At 43.8% G+C, this 24,773-nt stretch overlaps 1 protein-coding gene across 1 annotated transcript in view; it reads left to right on the top strand.

The window, feature by feature from the left end:
• LOC126356025 (arylsulfatase B-like) overlaps positions 1-19,342 on the top strand; it is a 77,107-nt gene extending 57,765 nt beyond the window's left edge. The window contains exons 7-9 of the mRNA XM_050006679.1: positions 6,904-7,039; positions 15,033-15,191; positions 18,716-19,342. Of these exons, the coding sequence (XP_049862636.1) occupies positions 6,904-7,039; positions 15,033-15,191; positions 18,716-19,191 (771 nt within the window). The 3' untranslated portion in view covers positions 19,192-19,342. The remainder of the gene's footprint in view (positions 1-6,903; positions 7,040-15,032; positions 15,192-18,715) is intronic.
• Positions 19,343-24,773: the final 5,431 nt, after the last annotated feature.

Genomic DNA, 24,773 nt, shown 5'->3' on the forward strand with positions numbered 1-24,773 from the left:
AAATTTTGTGAATAATAAATAGTCTAGCAATCATGTATATGTTTGGTTTTGAAGCGTCAGTTTTTAGAATCAAAAGTTGCTAAAAATTTAATAGTAACATCTCACGATCCGCGGGAAGCCTTCCTCCAACACAAATTTAAAAAGAGTGGGTGCCTAAAAAGTATTTGTTTTTATGTAGTGCGGTATGACATAGGTGGTTCATAGCAAGTCATTGAACCAGCGACTGTCGTCTGGGATAAGCTCAGAAAATTTTGCACCTGAAATGATCTGTTGTATTTCGTTTATACACTTGCTATTATTTACTACTGCTGCTTCCGTAGTCGCGTCTCATTTTGATAAATCTTTTGCTATTGTTTTCTTCATATTGCCTTCTTCCATGTCATAGACAGATCAACATTTCTCAGTCTGCCTGATGTATTTCTCTAATTTACGAGTGGTTATTTTGTTTGTTTCCAGAACGACTTTCACTAGCAGCCGTTTAGTATCCTTAGCAGTTTCTTTTATTCTGTTATTAGTCGCTATTATTTGAGATTAGTCTTAACTAGCTGTTTTAATATCTGTAGCAGTTTATTCCATTTTGCTTTTAGACGCTTCTTGTTTACTCATCAGAGCTGCAAACATTTCTTGCGTACTAAAGTCAGTGCCCTTTATTTTTATTAGCTTCACTTCCCGCAGTGTGAACCCACTAACAATTGTTTGCTTGACTCAGCAATGTTTCCTGTTCACTTTAAAGTATCCACTCGTATTTCCCGTTCCTCATTTACTACCGTTTGACTCATTCTAGTTACTGGTACTCCCCTAGATTTTGCAAAAGGAAACATATCACTATTTTCTGGAATATCCAAATTCCCTAGGACCATTTGGTGTTCCATTTAGGTCGCCCTTTGCAACTCTTTAACTTAGTCTACCACTTCCAAGTAACATTAATTAACATAATACAGCGTTAACCGGTCTAGATTTAAACTTTGGGTACATTTCAGTACTCTACTGGGTGACGTAACCCTCAGACCTCCAGTTCACCCCTTCCCTGCCGCTACTCTGTGCTGAGTGATTTCAGTGCGACGCCGACACGTCGCGTGCTTTCCTCTGGTTACGTGGCCTGCCTTGCAAGGCTTAGGTAGCGGTCGTTCTCATGTCTAGCCATAGTTGCTCACACCTTCCACTGGCAACGCCATGTGGTCCACGGGCTCCCTCAGCCAGCGTTGGAAATGAACTTTCTCCCATCTGTGGGCGATCTGCAGTACCGCATTATTCCCTGAATGGTACATGATGTCTGCAGAAGTGAAACAAAATGGTACACTGAAAAAATAAGGAAATAAAATGTGGTTTTACAATAGAGATAAGCTACAAGGTGTCAAGAATGTTATGCTACTTTCAAGTTTGCTGCATAAACCGCATGTCATAGGAATGAGGAAAGCTGTGCAACAAGGGAAAATTTTTAAAAAATTTCCTCCTCAAGGTATGCTGCCCATGTAGTAAGTGTGAGTCATGTTTCATAAGATGTCCCCATTGTACGTATTCATAATCCCAGCCACCATTTTCTCTATCCTGTTCAGCGTCATCTATCTACAATATAGTTCGAAAATCGTACATAAAAATGATAAGGAAAGAAGTGTCTTCCGGCACTGTTGGCTGGGATAGCAAAAGGATAGGTTACTCTAATAGGACAGTTTTTGTCCTGCACAGAATGATCTCCTTGGTCACTGTTTGTGAACGTTGCATCGTATGTTATCTGTTTAGTGTACATGAATGTAGTGAATGTGCGTATTGTGTGATGATGATAGGAGGAGGAAAAAATATTGAGCTTACAACTTTTTCAATTTAGCCATCACTGTTATTGTTAAATTTTTGCTTATTGCTCAAAATATTTGTCTTCAAATCTTGTTGTTTAGTATAACAAATTGGTTAAAAAAATAAAAATTGAGTATGAACTGAAAATGACAGTAAAAATTTAAAACTGAATGTATTCGTCTTTCAAGTGTACTACACTTGAGATTGCATAGAGTAGACAAGTGTGAAAAATAAGAAAACACTAATTTCATACAGAGTACTGCATCAATATACAGTTAGTATTAATATTCAGTTCTTAAGGAGATGATTTCAATGTGACCTTTGAGTCTATTATTTCTGAAATATTAGGTTCCAAACTTGAAACTTTCACTCTGAAATCGAACCGCAAGGCTAGCCGATTCCTATATTTGTTTTTCATGAAACACATGGAAGAAAATGCTTGCTCACACCGATATGTGGTTGCAAGTGGAAGGATCTTTTTCATTGCCTTATCTCCAAGTTTCTTGTAGTCCTTGCGTACTGATGCCCAGAAATCTGTAATTTTATCACCGATGAAAATGTTTATCATCGTACCACAGCTGCACAGAACCACAATTTGATCTTGCTCTTCTTCAGTGAGGCCTTGGATTATGCCTATTTCTTCACAGCTGAAGCGATTTCGAATCCATCTGTCGTCAGGGTCAGGTTCAGGGAAATACTCTCTAAAAGTGGTGACTAGGCTGCGTAGATGCTCGGCTACATTGATCGTGATATGGTCAGGCAAACTCTTCTCTGATGACTCCAAGAATTGTTTTAAAGTAGAAAAGTTAGTTAGTGACTCGTTTACTATCCTTGACGCCTAGATATGACATTTTTTGACCATAGCACTAATCTTATCCTCAACTTTGACCATGTCTACATTTTTCCTTTGTAAACTCAAGTTTAACACATTCAAGTGTTCAAGCAAATCAGATAAGTTTGCAACTGAGCAAAGCCAAGAGAAGTTAGTGAGAAAACTCGCGTAATTTGTGTGAAGAAGGAACACACGAACTTCGTCTCTAACTTACAAAAATCTTGACGAGATCCTACCTCGAAAAAGCCATCTTACTACTATATAGATGCTCATGCTGACCGCCGATTTCTTTACACAGCTAAGAAAATAATCTGGATCTCAGATTTCGAGTTTTAATGTAGTTGATGATTTGAACTACTTCGTTAAGTATCTTTTGCAAAGGTTCAGGCAATCTTTTGGCTACTAAGGCTTCACGATGGATACAACAGTGATTCCATTTCACCTCAGGGGCTACTGCTTTTATATGAGCTAGAAGTCCTGTTTCTTTGCCAGTCATTGACTTTACTCCATACATCGACAAGCCTACACATTTTTTCCGGGTGACATCGTGTTCAATGAGATAATTATTCAGTGGAGTAAAATATCTCTTGCTGTTGCATGCAGTAGTTCGCATGAAAAAAGTAAATCATTAAACACTTTGTCCTCCCACAAGAACCGTGCGAAAACCAACATTGTAGCTTTTTTTGATATGTCTGTGCTTTCATCCAATTTTAGATCGTACATGTCACTCATGCAAACTCTAGCCACCAATATTTCTTGGATGTTAACTTCCATTTAGTAATTCGTCTTTGAACAGTATTATTTGAGAGCGGGACAATTCGTATTACCTTAGCAGCTGCATCACCTAACATTATTGCTGATGGCAGTATAAGTTCCTTAGCAATTGTGTGGTTTTTCCCACATTTAGCAACACTCTCGTAAGACGCAAGGTTTGAATTTTGATTTACATTTGCATCACAGTGTTTGGTAATTGTTTTAAGAGGTGTTTTCAACACTCCTAATTTATTTTGAAAAAAATCTAATGACTTTAGTACTCTGGGTGCTTCGTTTCAAGATGTCGCCGGAGTTTTGCTGGCTTCATACATTTATTCGAAAGGCTTTCATAGCAAATTACACTTTGAAGTTGAAGCTGTTGGTCAGGTCCAGTGAACGTAAAACCGATTTCCAAGTAATCAGAGTTAAATTTTCTAATTTTCCCAGTGAGCTTAACACTGATCTTGGAAGGGTTAGGTACAAGGGACGCCTTGGAATATGTTCGATGGACACTGACTTACTTGCTTGAACATCAAATGCATTATCTTCCTCTTCATCTGTAGACCTTTCTCGTTTTAACGAACCACTTTTTAACCAACGGTCCATTTTTAACTACGCGAACTGTAGCTTCCACGAAAAACAAAGCCTTACAAACACTACTGTCTTAATACAGAATATTGAATATGTAAACAACATGGTATGTGAAAGCACTGGCAATAAATTAACAATGGTCCATTGTCGTCTGAAATGCGAGTTTCTGTGTAAAGTGACTGTCAGTTGTCAGTTGCAATGAGGCAGCGCGGGCAGTCTAAGGCATACAGCAGAACTATTTGCCTCTATCTAATTCTAGTTTGGCGCTAGAGTGTGCTAATGTCATTTGGCTCCAGGAAGACCCTAGACGCAGAAGTTAGCGTTCGCTAAAGCTCTGCTCATGCAGGAAGCGACCAAAACAAAAAAATCTGTTATCATACGAAATATATTTAATATACTTTTTATTCTAATATCATATTGCGGATCCCTCTGGCACACCTGTTGGCAACCACTGGTTCAAATGGCTCTGAGCACTATGGGACAACTGAGTTCATCAGTCCCCTAGACCTTAGAACTACTTACACCTAACTAACCTAAGGACATCACACACATCCATGCCCGAGGCAGGATTCGAACCTGCGACCGTAGAGGTCACGCAGTTCCAGACTGTAGTGCCTAGAACCGCTCGGCCACCCCTGGCCGGCGGGAACCACTGCTCTAGGCTGCTCTGCATCGTGAGATTCTTTCATTATGATGGCTGCCGCATCGTGGTATGTGCGGCAGGGTATATGTCAGTGCGGTATTCAGATTGTTTCCTCACTGCAGTGAGTATGCTTTGAGTTACAGCTTCCACAGCTGCCGTTACGCGATGTCTCAGTTCATGCATTGTTGTTGGTGACAGAGGCACATAAATAGAGTCTTTTATAAACCACCACAACAAATAATCAAGTACAGTCAGGTCTGGTGACATTGGAATCCAGTAATGTAAAGCTGAATCATTTGGTTCAGTGCGACCGATCCATCGTGCAGTGATTTAAAAATTGACACATTCAGATGCCAGTGTGGCGGTGCCCCATCCTGTTGGTAAGTGAAGTCGTTCGAATCAGTCTCCAACTGTGGGAAAAGAAAGTTCTGAAACATATAGAGATATGTGATTTCTTTTACAGTGTTCTCAGCGAAGAAAAATGGACCATCCACCTTCTCCCATGTAACTACACAAAACACTTTAAATATTGGAGAATCCTTCTTATGTGGTATAACTTCATGTGATTGTTCCGTACCCCGTATTCTCGAATTATGACGGTTCACCTTTCCATTTAAATGGAATGGACCCTCGTCATTAAAGACTAAGCGTGGAACAAAACAGTCATCCTCCATCTTGGCAAGAAAGAAATTACAAAACTCTGCACGTTGTTGTTCGTCACCTTTCTGTTGTCCCGACACAATTTTTACTAGAAATGAAGTGGACGCACACTGCTGCTATCTAGTGGAAACCATGTAAAACTCTGGAGTTTGCTCTTTCCGACAGTACGTCGTTCACGCACATACCTTAAAATAACATAATAGCTATGATTTTTTTAAAATCGGATGATTCGTTTTGATACAGCCTGCATTACAGCTTCCTGGCACTATTTATGAATACAGAACATGAACTTTATATAACGAATATTAAAATATTTAGGCACCTATATAAGTATATTTCGGATATGGGACTTGTTCAGGAGAAAATGAAACACTGTACTAAGATTTACGTAGATTACAAATTTGGTGTTATATGGTGTGTTTTCCATATCAAATACTAGAAGCTAAAAATGAAGTACACATTACGCCATATCCGATAAAATTGTCAACAGTCATCCGTTTCTGACGTCAGCAAGCTTTTGAAGATGCAACAATAAGCCGTAAAACGACATTTTAGCAGAATCATTCATGTATCCAATCTGAATGTCTCTATGGGCAATTTCATGAAGAACAGATAGTTCTGCGGTAGAACACTGCCCTTCCCTTTAATAAAGTAATAAAAGAACACTTACAAGGAGAACGTTGCCTGCCGGCCGAAGTGGCCGTGCGGTTCTGGGCGCTACAGTCTGGAACCGAGCGACCGCAAGGGTCGCAGGTTCGAATCCTGCCTCGGGCATGGATGTGAGGGATGTCCTTAGGTTAGTTAGGTTTAAATAGTTCCATGTTCTAGGCGACTTATGACTTCCGAAGTTAAGTCGCATAGTGCTCAGATCCATTTGAACCATTTGAGCGAAGAACGTTGTCTCTACTCCAAAATAAATATTGATATCTCATTTTAGGCAGTAAATATGCATGTATGCTATGTGATGAGACTATAAAGTATCATCAAGGCGATGTATTCAGCAATATACCTTCAAGTGGACGTTTATTTAATGTAAACAGTACTACATCAAACAACAATAGATGCAAAAATCATGTGGTCGCAATTATGCTGAAACCGAAACAAAACCTTGTGTTCTGGTTTGTAAGAAACTGAGAGGCCTACACAATTACCCTTTCTCACTAACTTTTAAGTTGTACAGTATATGGCGCTATTATTCTGTGGATGAGATCCAAATGGAAGGCGATTATCAAAGACATCCGTCGAAATGTGAGTGAAATGTGTAAATCTGTCATGTGAGGAATGTATGAATCCATGTTCCTTTAGCATTTTGTTTTCATTGTCATGAGAGGCAAAGTAAAGACGAGCTACAAGATCTAGTAAAAATTGTAACTTTGTATACCTGAGAAGCCTAGTGCAAGTCTTTGAGATTGAGTCCACTTATTTGCAATCTACCCAGTACTCCTACGAATAATTCAGTGTGAAATCGGAATCATCTGTCGTTCTTGGCGAATCTTCACGTTGTTGAGAGCTGAAAAGAAATGAGAAGTCACAACGAAAATCTTCGACCCAATTATCCTTAGATTTTCGGGCACTGACTTTACCATCAGACTCGATACAAGTTGTACTGACCAGTACATATGGTCCTTTCCAGTTGAAAGCGACGCTGTGGGAAGGCGGTGTGCGATCCCCGGCCCTGGTGTGGAGCCCGCTGTTGCAGAACACGCCCAGGGTGTCCCACCAGCTGATGCACATCACCGACTGGCTGCCCACGTTCTACGCTGCTGCAGGTGAGTACTTATCTTCCGTTCTCGGTGGCTAAGACATACCTACAAGAAAGTCGTCGTTAAAAAAAAACTTCAAGTTGAGATGACATCAATATTGCAGTGGCTTGCATCACTGAGTTCCACTTTGTGCTCCGGTTATACAGATACTACGTTTCTGGATTCTACGCTGAGAACCAACAGCAACTCATTTGTGCGTATTTCTCTTTGGCACTTCTGTGTACGAGAGTTATCGGCTAGACGAAATTCACTTTCATCGGTCATTGGCATTTTCCTCAATCTGCTCATAACATCGCGCGTTTTAATGTTATCCAGATATCTAATTGTTGTCTTTCCCATTGCTCTCTTTCATGAAATCTTTCTTTGAAAATTTATCCTCGCCGTCAACATCTCTTCAGTATACCTTACTTTTCATCGCCATTTCCACTAGTCTTTACTTTCGTGTTGTTAGAGTGTTTCTTCAGTAGTCATTCCCTGAGTCCACTCAACTTTGAGCACGCTTTTCCACAAATAACATTTCAAAACTATCGAAGAATTTTTCCGCTTTATTTTGACTGTATATGATACAGTGCCATATATTAATGTATATATGCAGACTGAAGCGACAAATGAAAATCAGTAGCAAGGCCGGAACTCGAGCCCGGATCTTTCCACAAGTAGACGGACTGCCCTAGTACGCATCCCTCCTCACTCCAGATTCCCATTCACACCTCAGTCCACTCGGTATTACTCATAAACTACAACAGCATTGAAGAGGTTCTCCACCAGTATTGGCACAAAGCCTCATCAGGCGTATTTGGTTTGTCCGTGTAGTTGAGAAAGCCTCTGTGCCTGGGTGTCGTAGTGGTTGGCGCATCTGCCTATTGAGCAGGAGCCCAGCGTTGGAATCCCAGCCTTGTTAAAATTGTCAGTCTGCTTGTATTCATCAGAGATCTTTGGTATTCTAAGAGCGATGGAAGCATATAGTTTCATTCGCCATATAATGCTGTACTCTAGATAAAGCATATGGCGATTATCTACGTATCTCTACGTATAAGCCAATTATCGTCGTAACTGCCGTCTGCTTCATATCTGCTGTGCAGAAAGCTACGTTAATTTAAGAATTAACAGTATTTTTCTTACTTGTCACTTCTTCTTCCGTGTGTTTTTGCTTTTAGGAAGCTTTAATTTTCGAGTACTAGTAATAGTGTTCCATAGATTTCGTTTTTCTTTTGATACAGTCAGAGAAGGTCCCTTTAGTCAGCTGTAGTGCTAATAGTGCTAGAGTTCGTTTTGAATACAGTCAAGAACCAGGTAATGCCTATTTTTATTGTTGTAAACAAGAAGTGTCTAGCAGCCACAGTTTAGCGAGTTATCAGCCGTTTTTAGTGAATTAGCAGTCTAGTTAAAAGTTGATTAACTCTCTACAGTAAATTCATTTCAGAGGATGGATAGGATGTGTGCTGCTGTTTGCGGACGCAGGAGGAGCTGGCCACTGTTCGCGAACAGCTGAACGTGTTGATGGCCGCGGTCAGCCATCTTCAGGCTGCTGCCTCGGAGTGTAGCGGCAGTGGGGAGTCTGGTGCGTCGCATGGTACACCCCAAGTGTTACATGCTCCGCCCACGGTCTCTGCTTCGCGGGTACCGGGCGTGGTTGGGCTACCCTCTCCCCAAGGGGAGTTCGGGCTCAGCAGCGTTCGCGGCGCACGAGGTGGAGGGCCAATGTGGAGGCTGGCCGTGTGGCATCGCCCGCTCAGCCTGTGAGTGGACATGTGGCCGCTGCTTCATCAAGGTCCGAGCAGGCACACGGGGAGAGGGGTTTATTAGTAATTGGGAGCTCCAACGTTAGGCTGGTGATGGAGCCCCTTAGGGAGATATCGGAAACGTCGGGGAAGAAGGCTAATGTTCACTCTGTCTGCTCGCCGGGGGGTCTCATCCGAGATGTGGAGGAGGCCCTGCCGGCGGCGACAGAGAGCACTGCGTGCACCCGACTGAAAATTGTTGCTCATGTCGGCACCAATGACTCCTGTCGTCTGGGTTCAAAGATCATCCTCAGCTCATATAGGTGGTTGGGGAATTGGTGAAGGCGGAAAGCCTCGCTAGCGTTGTGGAATCTTAGCTTAATATTTGGAGTATCGTTCCCAAAACCGATCGCGGTCGTCTGGTTTGGAGCCGAGTGGAAGGCTTAAACCACAGGCTCAGACGATTCTGCGGAGATCTGGGGTGCAAATTTCTCGACCTCCGCTATCGGGTGCAGAAATGTAGGGTCCGCCTGAATAGGTCATGCGTGTACTACACGCAGAAAACGGCTACAAGGGTAGCGGAGTACGTGTGGAGTGCACATGTGGGCTTTTTAGGTTACAGAATTTCCTCCCTAGGCCCGACAATAAGCCTCCTGAGACGTGACAAGGTAGTGCTACGCAAAACGCAATAGGGAGTAACAATGTTAATGTGCTAATAGTAAACCGCATGATTGTCTATAGAAAGGTCCCAGAACTGCTTTCCTTAATAAACGGTCACGACGCCCACATAGTATCAGGGACAGTAATGAAATTCTAAACTCAGATTGGAATGTATACCGCAGAGATAGGCTGGACAGTGAAGGGGGAGGCGTGTTTATAGCGATAAAAAGTACAATAGTATCTAAGGAAATTGACGGAGATCCGAAATGCGAAATAATTTGGGTGGAGGTCACTGTTAAAACAGGCTCAAACATAGGCCCCCTGGCTCAGCAGCAGACCAACTGAAGGAAAATTTGGAAAATATTTCGAGTAGATTTCCCGACCATGTTATAGTTCTGGGTAGAGATTTTAATTTGCCGGATATAGACTGGCAGTCACAAACGTTTATAACGGGTGGCAGGGGCAAAGAATCCAGTGAAATATTTTTAAGTGCATCATCTGAAAACTCGCACAACCGTAAACAGTAATATTAAAAATGGGAGGAAGATTTTTTTGTGTAGCAAAAGTGACAAAAAGCACATTTCGGAGTACTTGACGGCTCAACACAAAAGTTTTGTCTTAAGTACAGATTGAGGATCAGTGGAGAAAGTTCAAAACCATCGTACAGTATGCGTTAGATGAATATGTGCCGAGCAAGACCGTAAGAGATGGAATAGAGCCACCGCGGTACAACAACCGAGTAAGAAAACTGCTGAGGAAGCAAAGGGAACTTCACAGCAAACACAAACATAGCCTAAGCCCTGCAGACAAACAAAAATTACGTGAAGCGAAATGTAATGTGAGGAGGGCTATGCGAGAGGCGTTCAATGAAATCGAAGGTAAAGTTCTCTGTACTGACTTGACAGAAAATCGTAACATATTTTGGTCTCGTGTCAAAGCGGTAGATGGATCAACACAGAATGTCCTGACACTTTGTGACCAAAATGGTACTGAAACAGAAGACGACAGACTAAAGGCCGAAATACTAAATGTCTTTTTCCAAAGCTGTTTCACAGAGGAAGACTGCACTGTAGTTCCTTCTCTAGATTGTCGCACTGATGACAAAATGGTAGATAACGAAATAGATGACAGAGGGATAGAGAAACAATTAATATCGCTCAAAAGAGGAAAGGCCGCTGGACCTTTACACAGAGTACGCGAAGGAAATTGACCACCTCCTTGCAGCGGTGTACCGTAGGTCTCTAGAAGAGCATGCGTTCCAAGGGATTGGAATAGGGCACAGGTCATCCTCGTTTTTAAGAAGGGACGTCGAACAGATGTGCAGAACTATAGACATATATCTCTAACGTCTGTCAGTTGTAGAATTTTGGAACAGGTATTATGTTCGAGTACAATGACTTTTCTGGAGACTAGAAATATGTAGATGGGTTTCGAAAAAGACGATCGTGTGAAATCCAGCTCGCGCTATTCGTCCACGAGACTCAGAGGGCCATAGACACGGGTTCCTAAGTAGATGCCGTGTTTCTTGACTTCCGCAAGGCTTTCGATACAGTTCCCCACAATCGTGTAATGAACAAAGTAAGAGCATATGGACTATCAGACTAATTGTGTGATTTGATTGAAGAGTTCCTAGATAACAGAAAGCAGCATGTCTTCCGAAGTAGAAGTGATTTCAGGTGTGCCGCATGGGAGTGTCGTAGGACCGTTGCTATTCGCATTGTATATAAATGATCTTGTGGATAACATCGGAAGTTCACTGAGGCTTTATGCGGATGAAGCTGTGGTATCTCGATAGCTTGTAACAATGGAAAATTGTACTGAAATGCAGGAGCATCTGCAACTAATTGACGCATGGTACAGGGAATGGCAATTGAATCTCAATGTAGACAAATGTAATGTGCTTCGAATATATAGAAATAAAGATACTTTATCATTTAGCTACAATATAGCAGGTCAGCAACTGGAAGCAGTTAATTCCATAAATTATCTGGGAGTAAGCATTAGGAGTGGTTTAAAATGGAATGATCATATAACGTTGATCGTCGGTAAAGCAGATGCAAGACTGAGATTCATTAGATGAGTCCTAAGGAAATACAATCCGAAAACAAAGAAAGTAGGTTATAGTACTCTAGTTGGCTCACTGCTTGAATATTGCTCACCAGTGTGGGATCCGTATCAGATAGAATTGATAGAGGAGATAGAGAAGGTCCAACGGAGACCAGGGCGCTTTGGTACATGATCATTTGGTAATCGCGAAAGCGTTACGGAGATGATAGAGGAAGAGTGGAAGACTGTGCAGGAGAGACGCTCATTACTTCGGTACGGGCTTTTGTTGAAGTTTCGAGAACATACCTTCACCGAAGAGTCAAGCAGTATATTGCTCCCTCCTACGTATATCTCGCGAAGAGACCATGACGATGAAATCAGAGAGATCAGAGCCCACACAGAGGCATACTGACAATCCTGCTTTCCACGAACAATACGAGACTGGAATAGAAGGGAGAACAGATAGAGGTACCCAAAGTACCCTCCGCCACATACCGCCAGGTGGCTTTCGGAGTATGGATGTACATGTAGATGTAGATATCAGTGTGTGGCGGAGGATGCATCTGGTGCCACTGCCTTTACCAACTGTTTCTGTTCGTTTTATGAATGGTGCGAAGGAATTATTATTATCGGTGAGGCTCCGTACGACATCTTATTTTTCTAACTTTCTCGTCATGATTATTTCGTAAAAAGTACGTAGGCAGAGGGAATACGTTATCCAGATGTTCTTGGAACGTACGCCCTCGAAATTTCAATAGCACACCCGTCCGTAAAGAACAGCGTCTCTCTTACAGTGTCCATCAGTCTCGAAAGTTGAGCAGCACTCAAGAGTAAGTCGGAGTGATTTGTGAGCCACTTGTTTCGTGAATGAATTACATTTCCTTCTCATTTTCCCAATGAACCCCACTACGGCTTTTTCTTTTCATACCATTTTTATGCGGTTATTCCACTTTAAGTCGCCAATAGGCTTATGACACCCCCATTGTTTCACATTAGATCATTGATGTAAATGGTGTATGGTAGCAACACTATTATACACATTTTATGGGGGCTTTCCAAATTAGTTTTACATTTGTCGAATTCTTAATGCTATCCGATTTCATTCGTTGTTAGCAATCTTTACACTTCCGTAAGCAAATATACCGTTACATCACGTGGCGCGAACTGTTACTGTACCTTATAGAGTAAGGTGGACACATTCAGATATATTTATAGTTATTATATTATTTTTAATCGATTTCGGCGTTACATTGCCCAATGTTCAGGCCCCTCTGTGATAGCAAGTGTTCATGTTGAGACCGGATAAAGGTGCTTACACATATCATAAAAGATATAAAGAAAATGTATGCCCTCTCTGCTGAAACTACTTTCCTGCCGGTGGTGTTAACGGCGACAGCAAAGCAGCTAGACTCTTGATAGGAATGAGGCCACTAATTTGACAGAATGAGAGGTCCACGTCAAAACGGTAGACAACACCACTACGCGCTCTAGTTACTGACAGAACCAGTGGGGTTAGAATGCGAAATTCGGGCAGTATTTTGATAAATGTAATATATTTAAAATATGAGGAAGACCCCATTTCGTCACATACAGAAGTCCAGTGTATCAATAGAGATCTTGCAATGGGCTGACAAGTCATGGGTTAGCGAATGCACTTATATAGATGGCGGCAGTATTGCGTACACGAGTTATAAAAGGGCAGTGCAGTGGCATATCCGTCATTAGTACTCAGGTGATCCATGTGAAAAGATTTCCGACCTGATTATGGCCGCATGACGGGAATAACAGACTGTGAACGCGGAATGGTAATTGGAGACAGGCGCTTGGGTCTTTCCAAATCGGAAATCGTTCCGAGATTCACAGTGTCGAAAGCGTGCCGAGAATACCAAATTTCAGGTATAACCTCTCACCACAGACACCCCAAGGAGATGGACAGAGACAGGAAAGAGCAGGAGTGGAACAAAGAGGAGACGAAGAAGGCACAGGCAAAGAGATGCGGAAGAAAAAAAGAGGGCGAGTGGAGGAAATGTAAAGAGAAAGGGGGAAAAAAGAGACGGACAGTGAGGGAAATGATGAGGAGAATGCACTGGGAAGGAAAGGGGTGGAGATGGACAGGGGAAGGGGGACGAGGAGAGGAAAAGAGAGAAGGGTAGGGGGAGGCTGACCAAGAAAGAGAAAGGAGGAGATGGATTTAGTGCGAGGGAGGAAATGAACACAGGAGGAAGCAGCAGGTGGACAGAGCGGGAGGAGCACTTTGTCAATGTGACAAGGCAGGAGGAGATGTGTGGGAAGAGTAGGGAGGGGAGCTGGAGGAGATGAATTAAGAGTGGCGATAGAGGAGGTGCATCTAGAGAGAGGGGTGTCAATGGACAGAGAGACATGGAGGGAGGAGATGGACTAATAGAAGGCTGGAATAATTACATATCTTCGTACATCCATAGTATTTACTTACCAGTTTGCACACGAAGCACGTCCGTATCTCACCACTGACTTCTAGTATCAGCCGCACGCAGTTGACGTCAACGTGTGTATGGGCCTGAAGATGACGTTGTTACAATGTTGAAACTAGTTGCCAATATAGAATCGACACCTCAAACAGAACTGGAGGAACTTATTCATTTTTAATATAAACATATATATATGGGCAACGCCGAGTACTCAGCTAGTATTTATGTAATTCTGCACCAGTAATAAGCGATCCGGAGTTGAAAAATGAAAGTAATGACCATTCTTCCTCATCGATGTCGAAGTGTACATTATCTCAAGGCAAAATGATTGGGCCCTAGGGTATGGGTTAGTCGGATTGTCACGTTGTTATTAATATAGTGCGAACTATCGAGTTTTTGATGCAAGCTCAGAAGCTGTAGATAAGACTATCGGGTCTTTATCTGTAAAGTGTAAGGCGAGCAGCGGTTGTGTATGTCCGTTCAAGATACCTTGGTGTTGTGGGAAATGGCCTTCCCACAAGAACGCTGCCACTGCCTTACTGGGTGGCTAAGAACCAGTTTCCCATGTAGTAGTGCAACGTAGATTGCGCTGATAAAAGATGCCATTCTTTCTCGACAGAAGCCGCGTGGCACTATCCATGCGTCTGCCCAGTGGCGAGCCTCTAACGTGACTGAATGCAGTCCTCTTTGGTCAGTAGTGGCGCGACAGCAGAAACACAAAGCGGTCCGAGAATTGACTGTCTTTTGAAAGAAAAGTACAGATTTAAACGATATGGAAAAGAAAAGAGAATGTTAGAAGGAAGTCTACGGGAGACAGGGTGTGTAGGATAGGAAATCTTGGCGGATATTACCTACCCATTCAAAAGACTAAGAAACACCCCCACCCACTGCACTACACCAGCCTCCGCAATTGAAAGAAATAGGGTTGTATGACTAGCCTATGAAACTCAAAGTGAGTCGAGTAGTTACTGAATCAAAATTTTCAGATAACATAACAAGTGGCCGAGTCGAAAATTATAAATTTAAGCAAGTTAGACAAGTTCCCTCTGTGAGAAGTATGAAGAATAAATTTACTGAATTAACAGATTCTCTTCAAAGCACTTCTGAGCCACATATCTTTTGCAGGAGGGAATGTTTCGTCACTTCCTGAAGACCTGGACGGTGTCAACTTGTGGGACGCTCTCGTAACGAATGGAGAGTCGCCCCGCACAGAGGTGCTGCTGAATATAGACGAGAGGGTAGAGAACGGAGGAATTCGCATCGGCGACTGGAAGCTTGTGAAAGGTGAGTATCGTGTCACACTGTTAATGAACCACGTAGCATTATTGTCAGTACAATAAACATGACATAACAACGCCAAAAACTGATGACATTGTCCGGAAGAACGCTATCAACTGTGATCTAACGAGGGAAACTCCCCATCGCACCCCGTTCAAAATTAGTGGTAAGATTGTCTGTGGATAGCCCTTCAGAAATTGAATACAGCTCAAGCATGAAAATAGGAATGAGGTGTACTGAACTGTGAAGAAAGAAGCAAACTCGAGACGGTGAACGGACCAAGTCTAAGATGAGTAACACCGAGAGGTTTTGAACAACTACAGCATCGTAGTTGTGTGGTCGCGGTGTTTGACTGCGAGCGGGAAGATCAGCGTTCAAATCTATCTCGTGCTCCCGAATTTTTCTCTTTCTCGCTTTTTTTTTACAAAATTTTGAATTGTTTGTCCAGTATTTGACATGTCTGTCCGCTGAATTCAGATTTGTGTCTGTGCCGTGGTGTAACGTCCGTTTGCAACCGCGAGGTGTAAGGTAGGGACCTCCAGGCGTACATAACTCCTATTTGTTCTACACGTACAACGTATTATTACTCTTATGTTCCTTATTGGAAGTTTTGACTCTTGAATTTCCTTGTTGTGACATAGTTCACACTTGTTTCACTATTGTTTTCGTTTCTGTGAGTAGTCTGTCTATGTCGCATCACGCCTGCTATCACTACTCATCACATTTACTTGCGACGGTAATATGTTTTCACCACGTGACATCGTCCACGATGATAACCAATGTATAATATGACAATTGCCAAGACTACCGACGGAGAAGAGACACGTCAATCACCGGGCGGAAAGTCGATAACTTTGCGAAAATAAATGAGGTCCTGAAGGAGATTTTTAACAATGATCTCCCACTTTGCAGTCCAACATCTTGAACACACAACTACGACGTCCTGATTCCCGAAGCTCTCTCGAAATTGCCTGGATCATTCACTGTTTCAATTTGGTTCTTTTTTGACAGTCCAGTGCACTTTCTCCCTGTTTTCAACTTGATCTGTGTTCAGTATTTGACGGGCTATCCACTAAAACCCATCATTCTGAGTTGATTTTGGAACTGATGCAAATTTTGATGACACACGAGTTACGATGTTCGTCGAAATGGACTACACACACCCGCGCACTGCAAACCGCTTGTTTACCTGTTCTGGGAGCAGCTGGTGCCTCAGGAGAAATCCAACAGCCATAGTATAATGGCAGATTGTGCTGGTAGCACCAGGTCACGTCCCTTCCAGCGATGGTTGGCAGAAATGTTGCAAACACGATTCGGTTTACTCTATGGCAGTTTTAATCAATTTTGCCGTCTTCCTGTCAGCAAGCTGTTGTGGCAAAAGTAAGAAACAAGTCTTCCATTTAGTCCAAGAAATGCACGCACCAACTCGTGTGGACGCTCATGGCTGTCTCCATCTCCGAAACACTGATAAAATAAATGCGTCGGTAAGGATGGACGCTTGCCACAGAATGCCTCAACAGCTAGGTGGATGGCCGCCTGCTCGTAGTAAACTATCAGCGGGAAAGCTGTATAGCTGCCCGAAGACGGACCAGGTGTGAGTACTTGTCGAATGACACTTTTGAGACTCCGTAAGTCTGTAAGTATTCGCGTCAGGTTGACTGACAATCTGATGACAAGTCGGCATAGTGTTCATGTTATTGTAACCTACACTACTGGCCATTAAAATTGCTACACCACGAAGATGAGGTGCTACAGACACGAAATTTCACCGACAGGAAGAAGATGCTGTGTTATCAAATGATTAGCTTTTCAGAGCATTCACATAAGGTTGGCGCCGGTGGCGACACCTACAACGTGCTGACACGAGGAACGTTTCCAATCGATTTCTCATGGGCTCTGAGCACTATGGGACTTAACTTCTGAGGTCATCAGTCCCCGAGAACTTAGAACTACCTAAACCTAACTAACTTAAGGATATCACACACATCCATGTCCGACCGTGACTGTCACGCGGTTCCAGACTGAAGCGCCTAGAACCGCAAGCCCACACCGGCCGACGATATCTCATACACAAATAACAGTTGACCGACGTTGCCTGGTGAAACGTTGTTGTCATGCGTCGTGTAAGGAGGAGAAATGTGTACCACCACGTTTCCGTCTTTGATAAAGGTCGGATTGTAGCCTATCGCGACTGCAGTTTATCCTATCGTTACATTTCTCCTCGCGTTGGTCGAGTTCCAATGACTGTTAGCAGAATATGGAACCGATGGGTCCAGGAGGGTAATACGGAACGCCGTGCTGGATCCCAACGGCCTCGTATCACTAGCAGTCGAGATGACAAGCATCTTATCTCCATGACTGTAACGGATCCTGCAGCCACGTCTCGATCCCTGAGTCAACAGATGGGGACGTTTGCAAGACAACAACCATCTGCACGAACAGTTCGACGACGTTTGCAGCAGCATGGACTATCAGCTCGGAGACCATGGCTGCGGTTACCCTTGACTGCGTCACAGACAGGAGCGCCTCCGATGGTGTACTCAACGACGAACCTGGGTGCACGAATGGCAAAACGTCATTTTTTCGGTTCAATCCAGGTTCTGTTTACAGCATCATGACGGTCGCATCTATGTTGGCGAAATTGCGGTGAACGCACATTGTAAGAGTGTATTCGTCATAGCCATACCGGCGCGTCACCCGGCGTGATGGTATGGGGTGTCATTGGTTGTACGCCTCGGCCACCTCTTGTTCGCATTCACGACACTTTGAACAGTGGACGTTACATATCAGACGTGTTACGACCCGTGGCTCTACCCTTCATTCGATACCTTCGAAACTCTACATTTCAGCAGGATAATGCACGACTGCATGTTGCAGGTCCTGTACTTGCCTTTCTGGATAGAGAAAATGTTCGACTGCTGCCCTGGCTATCACTTTCTCCAGATCTGTCACCAATTGAAAAGTCTGGTCAGTGGTGGCCGAGCAACTGGCTCGTCACAATACGCCAGTCACTGCTCTTGATGAACTGTGTGCTGAAGCTGCATGGGCAGCTGTACCTGGACACGCCATCCAAGCTCTGTTTGACTCAATGCCGTTATTATGGCCAGAGGTGGTTGTTCTGGGTACTGATTTCTCAGCATCTGTTCGTACAAATTTCGTGAAAATATAATCAAATGTCAGTTGTAGTATATTATATTTGTCCAAGCAATACCTGTTTATCATCTGCATTTCTTCTTGGTGTAGCAATTTTAATGGCCAGTACTGTACATTTGGGAATGAATTAGTGAAGAATCTGTTCCAAGGTGTTCATGTAATTTTGATCCTCACGGACTCATTGTTTACATTGTCTAAAGAGCGACACGTGGTGTCCTCAGCCGACGACAGGCGGTCGTAAATACTTGTTTTTCATTATCCCCACTTTGCTTACCTGCACAAATTATCCATTTCATGTCAGCATCCACTACACTTGCACATTGTTGCAGTTCTATAGATCCTTCGCACAACACCCGTGGTTAATGTTCATGAAACAGGAGTCCAGAACAACGCCATTGGTACTGGCTACCTGGGCGCGAGTGGCGCGGAAAACAACCGCTCCACGCCGGCCTACGGCCCAGAGCAGGTGTTGGCGAGCCCGGCGGGTCAGGCTGTGTCCAGTGTGCTGGGAGGGTCCACCTCTCCTGAGGACATGCTGCGGCTGCGTGCCGAGGCCACCGTGTCCTGCCCCGACCGTCCACAGACGCCGCTCTGCCAGCTTCTCAACGCCTCCGACGTCTGCGTCTACAACATCACGCAAGACCCGTGCGAGGCTGGAGACGTGGAGGTTCCCGAGGACGTCGTCAACACGCTGCTGGAGAGACTAGAGGAGTTCTGGCAGCAGGTGGTACCTCAGGAGGAGTCCAACAGCCATCCGGACATATCGGACCCTGCGCGCTGGAACTATACCTGGGTGCCGTGGACCACCTGTAGTCTTGATAGCTCGCACTCTTTCTGTAACTTTGTAGAATGAAAAGATGAAATCTGAAGATATACAATATACCGGATACATGGCGCACCTGTTAATTTTTTCAGTTATGTTAAACTTGAACCAGTTTTTCCTTCTCACATCTTTTGTACATGAAGATTATAAGAAGTAGAAGTAAACGCTATTACCTGGCCTATATATCAAGTTGACATTTCTCCTTCACTCCCAACAAATCTGTTACCGCTGGGCATTGTAAGCTTTCAGGGATAACCATAAATCCAGAAGCTGTTCAAAATAGTTCAAATGGCTCTGAGAACTATGGAACTGAGGTCATCTGTCCCTAGAACTTAGAAGTACTTAAACCGAACCAACCTAAGGACGTCACACACATCCATGCCCGAGGCATGATTCGCACCAGCGACCGTAGCGGTTGCGCGGTTGCATGCTGTAGCGCCTAGAACCGCTCGGCCACTCTGGCCGGCCCGGAAGCTCTATCAGATACCTATGACAATCTACCATCATCGTTGGAATGCTGTTCCACAGATATTGTGTGGGCGCCATCGACACAACTATCCGACATACATGAGGAATTTTGTTGCTAGGTCTTCAACATCGATACATATATTTGGACTTGCAGAGTCCAGCCAAAGAGGTTGAGTTATTTCGGCCATTTCACTAGAGGTTTTTTTTCCTTCAGTGTTCAGTTCCCTTCTTTCAATGTCATACTACTCAAGCCTGTAATCTAAGGGTCCCTAGACAAAAACTTTTCGGAATTGCCGCAATGTGTGCACAAACACTTGTCCCTGCAAAATTGTGACATGTGCTCAGGCAATAAGAGGGTTTCCAGTGAAAGTCACGCTTCGACTCCCAGCCCGGAATACAGTTTCAAACTGCCACGAGCCACGTGGGATTAGTCGAGTGGTCTGAGGCGCTGCAGTCATGGACTGGGCGGCTGTTCCCGGCGGAGGTTCGAGTCTTCCAGCGGGCATGGGTGTGTGTGTCTCTCCTTAGGATAATTTAGGTTATGTAGTGTGTAAACTTAGGGACTGGTGGCCATAGCAGTTAAGTCCCATAAGATTTCAGACACATTTGAACTTTTTTTTCAAACTGCCACGAAAATTTACGTAATAAAAGTCTGTCAATTTTTGAACTTATCGTGACCTTCTGAACTATGTTGTTTCTATTCACCTTGACTATCTGTAGTTCTGAAAATTGATTCATATTGTAAACTTAATGTGTAAGGAGTAAATACATACATATACAGTAAGCTGAAAAATTTTGGCGTGTGTTGAGATGCTCTGAATAATCATCCGTTCTATGAGGATGTAGTGGGTTTGGGAAATTCCGGTAATGCACGGATTAGCTATCGTGAGCAGCTACGCTTTGACGACGGAGATCACCCTCAGATCCCGCTGACTTTAGGCTGGATAGATGGACAACAGATACACTAAACATTTGCCTGCTCAGTGATCAACCGCACCAATGCCGAAACAGTAACAGCAGCATTAGACGCCAAGAGTATGGAAATGAGAACTATAACTAGCATTACACACCCTTATACATCGATGACTTGTTACGAGTGACTCCCAGACCACATAAGAGTGCTGACAGTGAAGTGGTGTGGGGGAGGGGAGAATTTAATGTGAGCCATAACACACTTCCTTTCGTCTGTCTACAGCGATCAGTGTAGCAGCCTACTGCCCAGTCATATGCGTTAGTCTTCTTGTTTAAGATGATCCGGCGGCGACCTGTACCTTCAACCACAGATTGTGTCTCTCCAAACTGCATCACCGTGATACAGGGTCACTTAACGAAAAGAGAAGCATCGATTAAAACTAGTTCTGACAAATCTCTGTGTTGCCGACTTCGATTGGGCGGTCCTGGATCATAAAGTTTACCCAGACACTTCTGATGTCTGGTAGTGTAAACGTCACGATGCGTCACCTAAGTCATTGTGACGTACTGCCGTGTCACATGACACTTGACATGTCTTTCCAATAAAATGGCTCATCGATATGCAGTGTAAAAATTACAACAGAAAGGATGGCAAATAACGAAATTCTATTTTCTGTGGATCTCCAATATATTGGAAAGAAATCAAGATAAAGCTTTTGGGTGATACAAGGATGTACAGGGTGGGAAAATTAGTATGGGGAGTAGACAGCTCTATGATGAACAGTGGCTCTAACCCTGTTCAGCATCGAGTCGAACAGCTTGGATGATGCAGGGGGTGGACAGGAATATTGATCAAGTGGCTATGAGCACTATAGGACTAAATTTCCGAGGTCATCAGTCCCCTAGAATTTAGAACTACTTACACCTAAATTGTCTAAGGACATCAGACACATCCATTCCCGAGGCAGGATTCCAACCTGCGACTGTGGCGGTCGTGTGGTTCCTGACTGAAGCGCCTAGAATCGCTCGGTCACTGCTGTCGGTACAGGAATATGAAAACATCACAAACGCAACGCATTACCATACCTAATGCGATGCAGCAGAGCCGTTGACATTCAAAACAGCTTCAAGCCGTCTCAGAATCAATAATTACTTATCCTTATCCTGCGTGGTTTACAATTGGATAGTACGCCATTATTCCTGCAAAATAGTCGGAAGTGCAGGTGAAGATGAAGGGGGTGTCCACTCTTAAGTGTCCTGATAATTTTTATCACATAGTGTATGTGTATCAGGGCATCGCTATGAAGCGACTGCAAGCGATAATGGACATTATCTCTCAGAACAGCCTTTCACTTAACGATCAGGAGCAGCGGCATTTGCGTGGAGCTGTCTGCGGAAACAGACAAGTAACAGCGACAAAAATAGCCGCAGAAATTAATGTCGAAAGTTTGAGAAACGTATCCGTTAATACAATACCTCGAAATTTGGGTTTAATGATGTATGTCAGCAGAGACCAATGCGAGTGGCTTTCCTGATAGCACATAGCCTGCAGCGACTCTTCTGAACTCGTGACCATAACGTTTGGACCTTACACGACTGGAAAACCGTGGCCTGGTGAGATGTTAGTAATAGCTGATCATAGGATTCTAGTATGGTTCAGACCCCTCGAAGCTATCGATCCAAGTTGTCAACAAGGTACTGTGCTAGCTGGTGGTGACTCCATAATGACGTGGGCTGTGTGAACAGGGACCATTGGCTGGTAATGGTTGTGGTCGACTTCTTGGAGACCATTTGCAGGCATTCATGAACTTCGTGTTTCACAAATAACAACGGAATATTGGAGGATGCAGTGCACCATATCACCAGACCACAAACGTTCGCCCTTTGTTTGAAGAACATACTGCACGATTCGAATGGTTGGGCGACACAGACTTCCCGACATGAACCACGTCGATCATCTATAGGACACATTGGAGAAGTCAGTTCGTGCACAAAATTCAGCACTGAAAAGATTTCACGTCTATGGACGGCTATAGAGGCAACGTAGCTCAGTATTTCTGCAGATGACTTCCAATGACTTATTGAGTGTGTGCAACATCAAGTTGCAGCAATATGCTGGGCTAAAGGAGATGCGACACGATATTGGGAGGCGTCCCATGACTTTTGTAACCTGAATGGATATTTCTTCCCATTTCATCCCTGAAATGCTCTATTTGTGACAATACAGTGGACTGTGGAGGCCAGTCATATATCCATACATTCCTCAAGACGTTTGTGTGTGAACTGCTGCTTGGTATTTGCATTACCACCTCTCATGACCTCTGGTCATGAAGATCATGGTAAAGTTGCTAATCGTTCTTGTCATATGTAGGTGACCAATATGAATCCCTTAAACAATGAACAAATCAGTCCCATTATCATGCGAATCAGCTCCTTACAGTATAATTCCAAGAATCGGGGAGGCATGGATCTCGACAATCGCTGCATCCTGTGACCCTTCACCAGGGCATCTACAGACACAGTGGCTTTGATGCGTCCGTCACAAACAGAAGCGACACTCATCGCTACACACAACAGAATTACACTGAGCGTTCAAGTCGAATATTGCTCTAGTTGGAGTGCGTCTCTATTGTTTGTGGTTTGGTATGAGCGGCAAACGACACATGATGACTAGAGATGTCAACCCAGCTTCCAGTAATCTGCTCCCCAAAATTCCTGAAGACACGCTGCCTGGTGCCTCGGACTACGTATGTCTTTCGCCTACTACTGTTCTCCGTCGATCTCCTCGTGGAGTAGGCCGTCTGGAAGAGCCCGTGCCTACTCTTATTGCCACACTGTTTTCCTGAACCCCTCTGCTGCTGTCTCTGTGACATGTCAGTATGACTCTCCCGTGTTCCTCATTCCATTGGTGCGACCTTACTAAAAGCCAGAAGTTAGCGGTGTGCTGAACTCCCCTGGACATACTATGTTTCGATCCTCACCTGGAAAGTTCCAGGAACATACACGATGACTCACAGGTAGCAAATAAATTTAATAATAATTTCGTAACTACAGGGTGAGTCTTATTAACGTTTAAAAACACCCGAAGCGATGTAGACGCCGCTGCGACAAATGATTTAATATGAGAAACATGGTACCGCAAATGGCAGGAAATACCCCACAAGTGGATGACAGATGTTGAACATGTGGCGTAACCAGATGACGTACGTCGCCGCACGTGCTACGCTTGTGCCTGTCGATCCTATACTTACAGGAATGGGGCAGTGCTACCCATTTCTTCATAATGATGCAAATTTCGAGTACATTTTGTAAGTGTGATCTGTCGTTAACGCAAAGCAAATGCTGTTCTTGTTTTCTGTTTCTTTCCGTTGGTCCTTATTTCCTTTGTTTACAGACATCGTGTAGTAAAGGCAACATGGGTCATTTATAGGTTACTACGAAATTCGGAATTTTATATTAATTTACTTGTGACGCAGTACGGTATGTTTTTGCTGTACTGCTACAAAACATGAGAACGGCAAATAAAACAGTACATCTTATATCAGCGTAAACACATAACTGTCTGACGCAATGAAGAAAAGTGCTGTCTGCCCGACAGATGGCTCGAACCCTGAGATCCATGCGCGGAAGTTTTGATCATTCGACCGCAGCCACACCGGCCTTAATGCTTGACATGCCTTAGCATGATTTTCATATGTGTGTGAATTCCTAAGGGGCCAAACTGCTTAGGTCATAGGTCCCTAGACATACACACTATTTAAACTAATCTATACTAAGAACAACACACACACCCATGCCCGAGGGAGGCCTCGAACCTCCGACGGGAGGGGCCGCCCAAACCGTGGCATGGCACCATAAACCGCGTGGTCACTCCTCGTGGCTGTTGGAGTGATCAAGTCCCATAGACAGATAGGCTCAATCACTGCAAGTTCCGCCGACGTACGTCATGTATCGACGTCACATATTCAACACTTGTCATCCACTTTAGGGGTATTTTCCCGACATTTGCGGCCTCACGTTCAAAGATGGTTCAAACGGCTCTGAGCACTATGAACTCAAATGCTGTGGTCATCAGTCCCCTAGAACTTAGAACTACTTAAACCTAACCAACCCAAGGACATCACACGCATTCATGCCCGAGGCAGGATTCGAACCTGCGACCGTAGCGGTCAATGATTCCAGACTGTAGCGCCTAGAACCGCTCGGCCACCTCATCGTCATCTACGTCGGTC

The sequence above is a fragment of the Schistocerca gregaria genome, chromosome 3 (assembly GCF_023897955.1).
Source record: "Schistocerca gregaria isolate iqSchGreg1 chromosome 3, iqSchGreg1.2, whole genome shotgun sequence".
NCBI classification, from domain to species: Eukaryota; Metazoa; Arthropoda; class Insecta; order Orthoptera; family Acrididae; genus Schistocerca; species Schistocerca gregaria.